The sequence below is a fragment of the Dermacentor albipictus genome, unplaced genomic scaffold, assembly GCF_038994185.2.
Source record: "Dermacentor albipictus isolate Rhodes 1998 colony unplaced genomic scaffold, USDA_Dalb.pri_finalv2 scaffold_16, whole genome shotgun sequence".
NCBI classification, from domain to species: Eukaryota; Metazoa; Arthropoda; class Arachnida; order Ixodida; family Ixodidae; genus Dermacentor; species Dermacentor albipictus.
In genome coordinates, this window is record NW_027225570.1 from 2,645,049 (window position 1) to 2,659,505 (window position 14,457).

General features: G+C 51.2%; 1 protein-coding gene across 1 annotated transcript; it reads left to right on the forward strand.

Moving 5' to 3' along the window:
* The first annotated feature begins 7,181 nt into the window (after window positions 1-7,181).
* LOC139051939 (uncharacterized) lies at window positions 7,182-9,232 on the forward strand. Its single transcript, XM_070528986.1, has 4 exons — window positions 7,182-7,294; window positions 7,340-7,588; window positions 7,872-8,361; window positions 8,579-9,232. Exons 1-4 carry the CDS (start codon window positions 7,182-7,184, stop codon window positions 9,230-9,232), a joined length of 1,506 nt encoding a protein of 501 aa, XP_070385087.1.
* Window positions 9,233-14,457: the final 5,225 nt, after the last annotated feature.

The window sequence follows — 14,457 nt, forward strand, 5'->3', positions numbered from 1 at the left end:
TGTTAGTGTTCCTGTATATGCTCCCGCAGGGAGCAGAGTTGCGCATACCTTTTCCGGCGCCGCTCGCACCGCTATTGGCCGAGCGCGAAAAATGACGTCAAATGATCCGCGCCGCTGCGAAGCCAACTTTACGGGTGCATCGCCGACTCATGCGAACTCGTCGTTTCCGTCAATGCCATCGCCATTGCAATCAGCGGACCGTTGATCGTGCGTTGAGAGGAGCAGCTGCGGGTTTCAGGTACGGTATTCGACGATGTTAAGTCAAGGACCTTGGTGAAGTGATACGAAACACATCGTACTGGCATTTATATTCCAGTATGACGGGGTGCAGCGCACCACACTGCACAAACCGCACGGAATTCACCCATAGGAGTAAATGTTTCAGACAAGCAAACTAGCTGGAGGCACACTGATACTATAGTGAGAGTATTGTTGCTAACAAGTCTGGGCTTCTTGACTTTAAATGCACCCTTCAGAGTTTAAAATTGAAATGAATAATATGTACCTCTCTCGTCAACCGCAATTTCTGAAGAGCTAGGGCATCTTTGCAGAAAGCACACAAGGGAACAAGGACAGAACGGCTGCTAAGTTGGCATATGCATATTTAGCTCTTTATCTGTGATAATTGTAATTATTCCTTCTCAGTGTGAAGTTTTGAGAACAGTAAAATTGATTCTAGTCAGTTTATTGTCTTGAAGTGCATAGGCTTATTTATTTTGTTAACTAATTGCTGCCAATAGAAGCTAAGCCGCAATTGTAGGTGTGCTAGCTTGTGAGCATCATGTATCAGGCAGTGTAACAAAAACTTGTCGTTCAATTAAACACGCTAGAAATCTACGTTGTGCTTTGGTGAATGCTGTTTCCTGTGGGCGGGAGTGGAGTGAATGCACTGTTCAATGACGTAAAATTTCCTTGCCTCTGATGCGATAGGTCACAAGGCTTTGTAACCTGGCTTTTTGGCCAAAGCCTGCTTCAGTGATTTCATTGATTTGATACAGTGTCTTCAAATACTGGCTTTTCTCTGAGTGGTAAGAGATCAAGAAAAATGTGTTGTCAGATTACAGTCTGCACTGTGTGAATAATTACTCTGCAAGTTTGCCATCTTGATGTGATTAGTGCAATAAAAATAACCTGTTGTTACTCTTAATAGCTTGTTGCCTTTCCAGTTTCTTTGAATTCTGCCCCCAAGGTTCCAAGAACCAGCACACTTGGCCTGCTGCCAGCAGCCGTTGATACATTTCCTTGTATGAAATAAATTTGATCTAGAAGCTCTTGCATCTTGAATCTTTTTCTACTTGCAGATTTGCTGCTACTATATAGCTGATTAGTCTGCGGTATGAATGGATCGTAAAAGTAAGCTTCGCTTAAAATGTGCGCATGTGAACATTTGAAATGCGCTTAAATCTGTGTCTGCACCGCATGCATCGAAAACGTGCAGCTGTTGTGAACAATAGTTAGTGATAAATGACGGTCTGTTAACGGCCACTGACATAACTGCAGGCAAGATAGCTGTCTTCGCGACGGTCATTATTCGGCTGGTTTCGGCAGCCAAAATGCGCTAAGTGTCCACCTTACGTGTGTGAAGTTTTAAACACACTTTAAAACATTTCTTGCTTTCTGAGAATGATAAGACAACTTCATATGCATGCTGAAATTTATTGCACCGCCTTTTGTGGCAACGTACTGCGCGTTTGCGAGCGAACTTAGGAGCTGTTCGAGCCACGAGAGTATTTTACTTTGGGGAATCGAAGGCGGCCCTACCCGCTATTTGTACGTTCATGTGTGTGTTTGTATATGCGTGTTTACATAGGTACATACAAAGTTTCGGTTGGTTGGAAGCCCACCCCCTCCGACTGCACGAATGACTCGTTCGAGCGTAGCCTGTATTAAGAAGTGCCCTTTGCTAAGCGCCTGCGAAAAATTGGCGCTTGTAGCCAGTGGCGTTGCTAGGTCGTCTGGCCCCCGGGGCCCTTAGCTCTTCCGTCACCCCCCTCCCCCCCCCCCCTCGGGTGTAGTCGAGGAATGTGACGATATCGACAATTTTCGGGTGTCTTCAGACGTATATGACACCCCCCCCCCCTTCCTGGCCCCGTGCACCCGGGGCCCACGGCCCCCCGGCCCCCCCCCCCCTGTTGCTACGCCACTGCTTGTAGCTCGCGACCACTAGAGAAAAAATTGGAGGACGCTTAAGCTTCGCCTTCAAGAGTGGGACGCGACAGCGTTCCTGTCGACCCGCCAAGGGGTATAAGACAATGCGCTACGGCACAGCGATCACTTACGATGCGCCCCGCATCGGACTTAGCGCCCACCTATCACGCGGTGAGCGTCGAGCAACGCAGCGTTCGGCGCGGCAACGAAACGTGCGCCTGAGCGAACGGAACGAACCAAAGAACTCGGTGTCTCGGAGGGGAAACGATCTACGCCAGCCAAACGTCGCGATCGGCACGGGCAGAGAGATAGATAGTAATCTAAAGAAAGGACCGGGAGCACGGCGAAGCGTCGTCAGGGGAGAGGGAGTCCCGCGACGCGCCTGGCAGCGGTCCCAATGCGCGCGCGGCGCGCCTCCTGTCGGGGCAGCGCCGTACATTGAGAGGAGGGGGTCTTCTGTGTTTGCCGCAAGATGGCTCTGCGTGTGCGGAAAGCGCAGAAGAAATGCAGCGGAAACGCACTTCGCAATTCGTGTAATTGTGACTCCTGTACGTTACATGTTCATAATTACCGATATACACCGCAGTATAACTTTCCACGGCTCGTTTCGAAGGCAACACCGCATTCACTAGAGGCGCGTTTGCACCGCTTGGAAGCATCGAACTCGTGGCTGAGTGGTAAATAAAGAAAAAAAAAACTCGTGGCTGAGTGGTAGCGTCTCCGTCTCACACTCCGGAGACCCTGGTTCGATTCTCACCGGGCCAATCTTGGAAGTTGCTTTTTATTTATGAAGCGCCGGCCGTGATTTATCGCTCACAGTCAACGCCGCAAACGCCGACGCCGACACCGACGCCGACGACACCGGATTTTCTGCGACACGAGCTCCTTAACGCTATCGCGTTAAAAGGCGGAACACCGCGCGGCATTTGGCTCCTGCACGCGCGAGGAGTGGGTTTGCTGCAGAGCTGGATCACTACGGCGGACCTATGCGCAACTCTGCTCCCTGCGGGAGTTTATACAGGAACACTATCTTTTGTTAGCTTTTGGCGCCATCTATCGAAGCGCGTAGTAACTGTACAGTTTAGGAATTTGAAGCCTCTCTAGGTGGCGCTAGGGCGTTGTTTCCATTAAAGCCCCTCAATCTCCCAAAGTAGCGCCATTCACTTCCCTCCTCCTCCGCTCGGCGCGGCCTCGATGGTGGCGCCGCTGGTGGTGGGCCTGCCGTAGCAGACGACGGCTAACACGCTATGGGAGGAAATCCGCGGAAAAGTTCGTTCGAGTCCTGCGGAGCAGTTTTTTCAATCTAGATCTTGCTTTGTCAGTCGGTAACTGGCCTTAAGAATGTCGTGTCGGATTTGCGGAAGAAATAGAGAAAAGCACCATTATTCAAGGCGTATTTAAGGCGTAAAGCGCGCGCACGTTGAAATTTCGTGTTGCTGAAACACGACACAAGCACGCGGTGTGCTCAGACACGCGAGTAATTACCAGAGTTTCAGGTTTTGACAGCGCGAAAGTATGTGCACGTGGTTTCGTAGGTTAATTTACGTACCTGCAGGATGCTTTTGTTCGGCCGGCGCGTGAGAGATTCCGACTGTCTGCGGTCAGCAATGCCTGGCAGCAGGGCCGTTTCTGTTCCGCGCCTTTTACAGATGTACGTAGCTCATGCACAGGTTGTGGTGGCCATGAGCAGCGTTTTCACACATAGACGGTATAGATAATTTTAACAACGCACCAGCATATGAAATCGTTACTTATTTATTACAGTGCAAATGGTTAGAATTTGATAGAAAAGAAAGAAGGAACTTGATGGGACAACTGGAAAGAGGTTCAGAAAATAATTATCCCCCTCCCTCATTGGCACCAGCAACACTTTTGTTGAAGTGCTAATTTTATCTCTGTATACTACGTGCGTCTGTATTCTTTTGCGTTGTAAGTTTTCACAAGGAAGCAGTGTTGCGTTAACTGGAACAGTCAAGGCACACAAGACAGAAGAAAAGTTGATTCTTGGGTTTTACATCCCAACACCACGATCTCATAAGGCACGCCATAATGGGGGCTCTGGATTAATTTTTTTTGCAGCTGGGGTTCTTTAACGCACCCCCAATGCACTGGACACGGGCCCGTTTTGACACGGGCGTCAAAAGAAGAGGTTGGAGGAGCCGTGTCACTTCACAAAGCCGCGCGTTCTTTGCCACTTGCTCGAAGTCAGCCCGCCCGATCTTGTGAATCCACACTTTTCTTCGTTTTGCGTTGCGCCCGGCAGATGGTAAAACAAAAAGCTTTTTGCCGTCACTGGGTCTGTTGTGGCAACCGTAGGCGCAGCAGCACGGCATCGCAATTAAGCACTCGGCCCTAACACATTGTATAAAACTACCGCGCTCCTTCAAACCGCCTGCCGTACTTCGTCGCGCAGGCCCAAGAATGGGGGTCGCAGGCCCAAGATTGGGGGTCGCAGCGCGCTGGAAAGGAAAGATACACAAAAGCGCGGCGCCTGCTCTGCGCCGGAAAGAAAAAAATATACAAAAGCGCGGGGCCCGCTTTCACGTGACACAGATTGGCCAATGGGGGAGCGGAGGAGGCTGGGGCGACAGGAGGGTGGAGGAGGAAGCGCCTGGGTGAGCGGGGTGGCGGAAAGATCTAAGAATGGCGCTACTTTTGGAAAATTGAGGGGCTTTAGTTTCCATTAGGCCATGTTTCAGAGAGGCGGAAAAAGTCTCATGGGTGGCGGCAATGGAAAAGAAACCTACCATGAGTAACTACTTAAGAGGGAAAAGAGACATCAGGAAAGAAACAAATTATGATAACTCAAAGGGAAGCTCATTACTTTTCGAAGCGAGATTGGGACGCCTTAGAACTCGCACCTTTAAAGCGAGATACAAGAAGGACGAAGAAGCATGTGCTTGCTGCGGTAAAGATAGGGAAACGACGGAGCATGTTTTATTAGAATGTGAAGACGTCTACGCAGCAGTCAATTTAGGCACTACTGGCCCCCTTGAAGCCCTTGGGTTCAGCGGGAGCATTGGAAAAATAAACCTGTCCGCAGTAGGCATTAGTAAGAGGCGAAGGGAGGATTGGTGGAAGAAAAGTGTGGAAACGACTAAAGACAGAGACGTACAAAAGCACAATTCGCAATAGGGGATCAGAAAATTTGGTGTGGTAGTTCATAGTGCTTTTTCTTTCTTTTTTTACTGTTTAACGTAGCCAGGACATTAAGCAGTATAATAGCAAGAGCTTGGTGGCGCAACCCACGGCCCGTTCCAAAGGGGACGCTCATAACATCCATCCATCCATTAGAGTTACCGTATATGCTACCAAAGGTAGGTGCTACCATTGGTAGCATATAGAGTAACTCTAGTTTCTATAAATCCTGTATACATAAGCGTGTGCACGACCTATTAGAACTCCAGACCTATACACGTATCCGGCTTCTATGGTAGCCACTTGCGCCCACTCTCGTTCAACCGTTGGCCATTGGGGTCGCTTTTATAACCTGTTCATCATGAGTAACTACTTAGGACGAAGAAACAAAATGAGGGAAGAAACAATTTATGATAACTCAAAGGGAAGCTCATTACTTTTTGAATCGAGATCGGGACGCTTTAGAATACGCCCCTATAAAGCGAGATATAAGAAGGAAGAACAAGCATGTGCCTGCTGCGGTAATCTAGGGAAACTATGGAGAATGTTTTATTAGAATGTGAAGACGTCTGCCCAGCGGTCGATTTAGGCACCACTGGCGTCCTTGAAGCCTTTGGGTTCAGGGAGAGCAGTGGTAAAGTGAACATGTCCGCAGTAGGCATTAGTAAGAGGCGATTGGAGTATTCGTGGAAGAAAAGTGGGGAAACGACAAAAGACACAGACGTACAAAAGCACAATTCGCAATAGGGGATCAGAAAATTTGGTTGTGAGAGTTAACAGCATTTTTTTTTCTTGTTTAACCTAGGTAGAACATCAGGCAGTATAATAGCAAGAGTTAGGTGGCGCAACCCACTGCACCATTCCCAAGGGGATGCTTTTAACATCATCCATCCATCTGCTACTCTACGGTTCAAGGGTGCGGCGTTTTAATTAGTACGGCTACTGCTGTGTTATGATGAACTGCTTGCCTAGCTGATGATTATTGTGAACACAGTGACAGCGACCTCACAAGGCTTTGGTAGGTGCGTTGGCTCCAAACGTTGACCGCCCGAGTCTGAAAAATGTCTGTGCGTACTGTCCGCTGCTCTCTAAAATAGCGTTAAATAGCCGCTCTTGTTGCCTTTTTCAGGCAATACCAAACCGCACAGATATTGCAGATTATTAAAAGTTACATTGTTTCTAGAGTTCTTAAAGTACATAACAGTTTCATTGTGTTCGTTGTAAAGTTCTTCTCTGCACTCCTTTGAAAGTGCAAACCACCATAGCGTTCGGCGACATAAATGTTACACTCATTCTACCCCTTAAAAGTTGTCCGTGAATGCGTCGTGAGTTCAAAAGGACAATAGCGCATATAGCTCCTCTGCATACATATTGTTCGCGCCACCGTTGTGCTGTCGCCGTACCACGCAGAAAGCTATAGCTGTGCAGTTGGTAAAGAGTTCGGTGACACAAGGTCTGCAGTGCAGCAGCTTTTAAAGCACGGGGATGAATCTTTTGCAAGCTTTCTACTGAGCTAGACATCCAAAACCGTTAAAGACAAGCTATGCTCATCTTCCCTTGAAACAGACTCGATAAACCTATTGCATATATCGGGCGCAGGTCTTACTTGTGAATACGTTTACCAGATCATCTGCCTTTCACTACGGCACACAGCAGTGTAACAAGCATGTGATGCCCCCTCGGGCATAATCTTCGTTGACCTGCCAGGTTCGGTGGCCGGCCAGGCTCTGTATGCAACACTGGTCACCACACCGCAACAAACACCGACGAGCACAGCCGCTTGGCGGTCAGTCATCGTTCGTCACAACCACGCTGCGGAGCGTACGTCTAACGGAGGGTGGCTCGAGCCCTCCGTCGTTCACGAACCCGGGCGGATCGTGATACTGGTGACGAGAATGGCGACGAGTACCCATGGACCGTCCCGCGCCGCACCGAGCGGCGCAACACCTCCCCCCGTTGCTGCCGCCATGCCGCTGTACGGAAGGCTCGAGCTGTTCGAGGGAGATGGGTCCGCCTGACCAATTTACGAGGAACAAGTCGGCGTGTTCTTCAGGGCAAACGACACACCCGAGGCCAAACAGCGGCAGATTTTCCTGGCCAGCTGCGGGACCCGCATCTTCAGTCTCCTGCTCGACCTTCTCAAGCCAACCCCGCCGCATGTTAAGACGCTGCGTGAACTGCTTGCCGTACTGCGCTCGCATATCAACCCAGCACCGTCCACACTAATGGAGCGTTTCCGCTTCAACAACCGCAGCCAACGGGAAGGAGATACCGTCAGGCCGCTCGTTGCTGCGCCACGAAGGTTAGCGAGTGCCTGCGCTTTCGGGGACCAACTGGACTCGCCACTCCGGGACCGTTTCATCTGCGGTATCAACAACCCCGGCATGCAGACATGACTCCTGGAGCTTTCCGACCCCTCGCTGGACGACGCCGTTAAGGCAGCGCTGGCAATGGAAGCTGTCGCCAAGGACGCCGGCGAGATTTCCCGTGCGACTGGCTCACCGTCGGCTGAAGCGGCGGTCAGCAAGTTGGCGACAAAGGGCAGTAGCTGCGGTCGCTGTGGTTGTGTCCACTCCCCCAGACAGTGCCAGTTCCCTCAAGCACAATGCTTTCCGTGCCGGAAAACTGGGCACCTGGCATGGGTATGCCGAAAGGGGAGGACGAACAAGCAAACAGCAACAGCAGCCTGGTTCAAGCCCAGGTAGCAAACAAGTCCGCGGCGAGGGTAGCCGTCGCAAGGGTACGCGGCGGGGGCGTGCGGCAGCAGGCTCAAGTTCTTCCGCGGCCAGACTCCACGTCGTGGCCGAGGACCCGCCGATTTTTGACATGTGGTACACAGGCTTTGTTCCGTTGTGTGTGGCGCCGTACATGCTGACTGTCGAAATCTGCGGGCACCCCATTTCCATGGAGCTGGACACAGGGGCCAGCGTGTCATTAATGGCCGGGAAACTCTTCAAGCGTACTTTCCCCGGCGTGTTCGTCGAGGCTTCGGGCGTGATGATGTATAGCTACTCCGGGCAGCTCTCCCAGGTCCAGGGTCAGGCACAGGACAGCGTTCGCTTTGGCGACAGGAAGGCAACCCTTCCCCTCTACTTAACCATGGGATTCGAAACTGGATTCATGCACTGGGCGTTCATCTGCCAGAGTACCAGGAAGGCAGCCTGCATGTGGTGAAAGACGTCCCCAGTCTCCTTACCGAGTTCAAGACCCTGTTCCAGTCAGGGTTGGGAATATTTGCCGCACGACGGCTGGCATCTATGCACCAGATTGAGCCCGGCCACGGTTTTTCAAGCCTCGCACACTGCCGTTCGGCCTGAAGGACAGGGTCATCAAGGAGCTGCAACGGTTACAGAGAGAGGGCATCCTGGTGCCGGTCAAAACATCTGAATGGGCCGCTTCCATCGTACCAGTCCTCAAGCGAGATGGCAGTGTCAGGATCTGCAAGGATTTCAAGGTTACCATCAACCACGTCGTTACCGTCGAGAAGTACCCGTTGCCTTGCATAGAAGATCTGTGGTCAGCGTTGTGTGGTGGACAGAAGTTTACTAAGCTTGACCTCAGAGATGCTTACCAGGAGCTGGTGCTCCAGGATGCCTCCCGAAAGTATCTCACAGTATCGATGACTTTGGGGTTCTTCCAGTACATGCGCTTACCGTTTGGCGGGGCCTCAGCCCCAGTCATATTTCACGGGGAAATGGACAACCTCTGCAGATGCATGAGGCACGTGGCGGTATACTTGGATGACATCCTGGTTACTGGCAGCGAGGTCGGGGACCACCTGCAGAACCTGTGCAACGTCCTGGCACCGCTGCAGGACGCCGGTCTCAAGCTCAAGCTAGAAAAGTGCATTTTCCTGGCCCCTTTGTTCAGTACTTGGGACATGTCATTTCCTCGGTGGCCTAGCCTCGGCACATTGCAAAATTGGTGCTGTGCTCAAGGCGCCTAAGCCCCAGAACAAGCATGTGACGCACCCTCGGTCATAATCTTCATTTGCACGCCAGGCTCGGTGGCCTGCCAGGCTCGGTAGGCAACATTGGCCACCGCACCGCAATATTTACCGACGAGCACAGTAGCTCGGCAGTCAGTCATCATTCGCCACCACCACGCTGCGGAGCGTCCGTCTATCGGAGGGTTCCTCCAGCCCTCCGTCTTTCCCGAATCCGGGCGGATCGCGACAAGTAGTAAATCCTAATGTCATCTACGACATCATGCTATCTGTAATCAACTAGAAAAAGCTACATTATCCTATCAATCCTTTAATACGCTTTTACTAGTCTTTTGCGGAGACTAGGCAAGGGAAATTTATGCCGCCTAGCATTGCAGCGGCCACTTACGCTCGTTGTTTACCTTTCGTGCACCGCTCCTCCTTTCCCTCCTCTCATTTCACTATTCGAACGCAAAGCATTGGAAAATTTTTGTTTTCTTTTTATATTTGTGAGTTTATTCATTTACCACCAGTACAAGCGTTTTGCGCCTGCTGTATGGCAGCACGAGCGCTGAACAGATCGCAGAAGCAAACTACAGCGAACAGAACGTAACTGGCGCCAGTCTTCTCGTACGCTCCGTCCCTAGCGGCACAATCAGTGGGCAGTCGAGCCGCACATTCGGCATGGCCCGTGACCTCTGCTTCTGTCCTGTGCAGGCTGCTATCGCACTCCTGTTCGCGCTATCAACGGAAACACCCACCGACATACAATGCGTTTCCGCGCATCTTCCTGACGCAACTTGCGCTTACAGCGACATCGACGCGCATTTTCCTACCGTGGTGTCATCAGCAAGGCTCGTCTTCCGTGCGCCAACCAAATCGACCGCTGCATCATCCATCAAAACACGTTTAAACCGCTCCCGTGGAAACTTCACCTTGAGTGGGTATTCGAGCAGCACTTTCGGCATGGCCCGTAACCGCCGTAACCTCTGCCTCTGTCCTGTGCAGGCTGCTATCGCACTCCTGTTGGCGCTATCAACGGACACACCCACCGACCTAGAATGCGTTTACGCGCATCTTCCTGACGCAACCTGTGCTTACACCGACGTCGACACGCATTTTCCTACCGTGGTGTCATCAGCAAGGCTGGTCTTCCATGCGCCAACCACATCGACCGCTGCATCGTCCATCAAAACACGTTTAAACCGCTCCCGTGGAAACTTCACCTTGAGTGGGCATTCGAGGAGCACTTTCGGCATGGCCCGTAACCTCTGCTTCTGTCCCATGCAGGCTGCCATCGCACTCCTGTTGGCGCTATCAACGGACACACCCACCGACTGAGAATGCGTTTCCGCGCATCTTCCTAACGCAACCTGTGCTTACACCGACGTCTACACGCATTTTCCTACCGTGGTGTCATCAGCAAGGCTGGTCTTCCGTGCGCCAGCCACATCGACCGCTGCATCGTCCATCAAAACACGTTTAAACCGCTCCCGTGGACACTTCGCCTTGAGTGGGCATTCGAGCAGCACTTTCGGCATGGCCCGTAACCTCTGCTTCTGTCCTGTGCAGGCTGCCATCGCACTCCTGTTGGCGCTATCAACGGACACACCCACCGACTGAGAATGCGTTTCCGCGCATCTTCCTAACGCAACCTGTGCTTACACGGACGTCTACACGCATTTTCCTACCGTGGTGTCATCAGCAAGGCTGGTCTTCCGTGCGCCAACCACATCGACCGCTGCATCGTCCATCAAAACACGTTTAAACCGCTCCCGTGGACACTTCGCCTTGAGTGGGCATTCGAGCAGCACTTTCGGCATGGCCCGTAACCTCTGCTTCTGTCCTGTGCAGGCTGCCATCGCACTCCTGTTGGCGCTATCAACGGACACACCCACCGACTGAGAATGCGTTTCCGCGCATCTTCCTGACGCAACCTGTGCTTACACCGACGTCGACACGCATTTTCCTACCGTGGTGTCATCAGCAAGGCTGGTCTTCCGTGCGCCAGCCACATCGACCGCTGCATCGTCCATCAAAACACGTTTAAACCGCTCCCGTGGAAACTTCACCTTGAGTGGGCATTCGAGCAGCACTTTCGGCATGGCCCGTAACCTCTGCTTCTGTCTTGTGCAGGCTGCCATCGCACTCCTGTTGGCGCTATCAACGGACACACCCACCGACTGAGAATGCGTTTCCGCGCATCTTCCTGACGCAACCTGTGCTTACACCGACGTCGACACGCATTTTCCTACCGTGGTGTCATCAGCAAGGCTGGTCTTCCCTGCGCCTACCAAATCGACCGCTGCATCGTCCATAAAAACACGTTTAAACCGCTCCCGTGGAAACTTCACCTTGAGTGGGCATTCGAGGAGCACTTTCGGCATGGCCCGTAACCTCTGCTTCTGTCCTGTGCAGGCTGCCATCGCACTCCTGTTGGCGCTATCAACGGACACACCCACCGACTGAGAATGCGTTTCCGCGCATCTTCCTGACGCAACCTGTGCTTACACCGACGTCGACACGCATTTTCCTATCGTGGTGTCATCAGCAAGGCTGGTCTTCCGTGCGCCAACCACATCGACCGCTGCATCATCCATCAAGGTACCCGCATAGAGAAAGGGATTGAACAAGAGCGGACACTCCGCGAAAATTGGAAACAGGAAACACGTCACGCTATGGTATTAACATCGACGAATTGGGGTCGCGAGCATCGAAAAAAAGAAGAATGTGAAATGAGATGAACAGAAATTGTTTTATTTTTTTATTCTTTTCCGGAAAAATTAAAAATATCTGCGTATAAATTAAATTAAACTTTGCGGCTTACTTCCGTTGCCTAGCGACAGGCGAACCGGCGAATGACGAGCCAGATGTTTGCGTCATTTGTCAGACACGCCGCCGAAGCGAGAGAGGCCGGCCGCGCATCTGAGCGTTGGACTCTTCGGGCACCCGTCCGCCTGTGTTTCTATTTTGGTATTGTGCCTGGTTTGGTGGCCTCCCGGCGAATTATTGCGTTCATTCGGAACTTCGACAAGGCAGCACTGCACTATTGGACTACGGAAAGGTGAGAAACTTTGTTCGACAGTCTGCGACGCACTTCAACCAATTAGGCTTACTGCCCGGCAACTAGGCTAGACTTGTGACGCAGTTAACGAACAACAGCGTGGCCATCGTGGAGCAGTTAATTTGAATTAAAGAATCGCACTGGAAGATGTTTGCGATGCTTCCTATAAGCCCCAATATTGTTCTCGCACAGGGTGCTGTGACGCCGTTTCGCGTGTACTGAATTTTACTGCGACAAGTTTTGGCGCTTTGTCTGAATGCCAACATTATTGAAACTAATTTCATTACTTTTTGGGCTACCTTTCGAGCACAGTGGGCGCGCCTGGCGCTGTGACTCGGTTAGCGAAAATCGGCTCGGCCGTGGTGACAGTTAGTTTGGCGCGTACTGAATCTTACTGCGACAAATTTGTCCAATTTTTATGTCCCCGCAACAATTTAAGCCTTCTTTCGGTACCCACGCTTGTCGAAAACGCGACGAGCAATCGTCAAGAGTGAAAACACGGGAGTGCGTTGCTTGCGCCTGCAGAACACACAAGTGATAAGCCAAGGAGGTCAAACGCCAGGAACTAGTAACTCGAAAATTCTGTCTTCTGAACGGCAGCCACGCATCTCAACCAGCATGCCCTGGTTGAGAGCCTGCCTGTGTTGTGGCCACCTCTGTGTATTTGTAGCGTACTGTCGCCACGCTTTGTGCCCCCAAGAAGTGCAGTCGTTGAGCGGCTACCTACAACCATCGACTGGTCATACCAAAAGGATTTGCAGACTCCTGCGCGCAGAATGGATGAATCAAGCCCGATACCTCAAAGATTGTCTCCGCACAGCCTGCTGGCAGGAAAAAGACAAAGGCAAGAGCAGAAGGGATTTCCTGGAGTGGCGTAAGACATCCTATCATGTAGCCGACTGGTTGTGGAACAGCGCTTGGCCTACCCTTCCAAAACCACAAAAGAAGAAGATGCCCGAAGCAAAAGTGTTGGTTCTTGGCGACGACAGTCTACCAGAAGAGCACAGAAGACCCTTGGTCTCGGCCCGAAATTCGCCTACGAGCCAAGCTTCACCCCGGCGAACAAGGTTACTATGGCTAGGACAGTCACCCACCGGGGGTCCGACGAAGAAAGACCACGCTTCATAGCAGAGTGTGTGGACCTGCTGGGACGATCAGGAGCGAGGCGCTCGAAAAATGAGACTGTAAACAATTGTGTAGATTATGCTGTGAGATCAGCGCTGTCTTCTGTGTTCCTCCCTTCTGTTATCGTCTTTTTGCGCTGCCCTTCAAGATTTACAAAGAATAAAATAAACGTTAATTTTTCCACATTTCACAAGGTGTCTTGCGTCTTTATGAAATTGCATCATCATCATCATCATCATCAGCCTAGTTACGCCCACAGCTGGGCAAAGGCCTCTCCCATACTTCTCCAACTACCCCGGTCATGTACTAATTGTGGCCATGTTGTCCCTGCAAACGTCTGAATGTCATCCGCCCACCTAACTTTCTGCCGCCCCCTGCTACGCTTCCCTTCTCTTGGAATCCAGTTCGTAACCCTTAGTGACCATCGGTTATCTTCCCTCCTCATTACATGTGTGGCCCATGCCCATTTCTTTTTCTTGATTTCAACTAAGATGTCGTTTACCCGCGTTTGTTGCCTCATCCAATCTGCTCTTTTCTTATCCCTTAACGTTACACCCATCATTCTTCTTTCCATAGCTCGTTGCGTCGTCCTCAATTTCAGCAGAACCCTTTTCGTAAGCCTCCAGGTTTCTGCCGCATATGTGAGTACTGGTAACACACAGGTGTTATACTTTCCTTTTGAGGGATAGTGGCAACCTGCTGTTCATGATTTGAGAATGCCTGCCAAACGCACCCCAACCCATTCTTATTCTTCTGGCTATTTCAGTCTCATGATCCGGATCCGTGGTCACTACCTGCCCTAAGTAGATGTATTCCCTTACCACTTCCAGTGCTTCGCTACCTATTGCAAACTGCTGTTCTCTTCCGAGACTGTTAAACATTACTTTAGTTTTCTGCAGATTAATTTTCAGACCCAACCTTATGCTTTGCCTCTCCAGGTCAGTGAGCATGCATTGCAATTGGTCTCCTGAGTTACTAAGCAAGGCAATATCATCAGCGAATCGCAAGTTGCTAACGTATTCTCCATCAACTGTTATGCCCAATTCTTCCCACTCCA

Coding starts and splice junctions, on each gene's coding strand:
- LOC139051939 (XM_070528986.1), top strand. CDS start 7,182: ATGGCGACGAGTACCCATGGACCGTCCCGCGCCGCACCGAGCGGCGCA. Junction 7,295..7,339: donor GAGCTGTTCGAGGGAGATGG/GTCCGCCTGACC, acceptor CGTGTTCTTCAG/GGCAAACGACACACCCGAGG. Junction 8,362..8,578: donor TTCGCTTTGGCGACAGGAAG/GCAACCCTTCCC, acceptor CGGTTTTTCAAG/CCTCGCACACTGCCGTTCGG.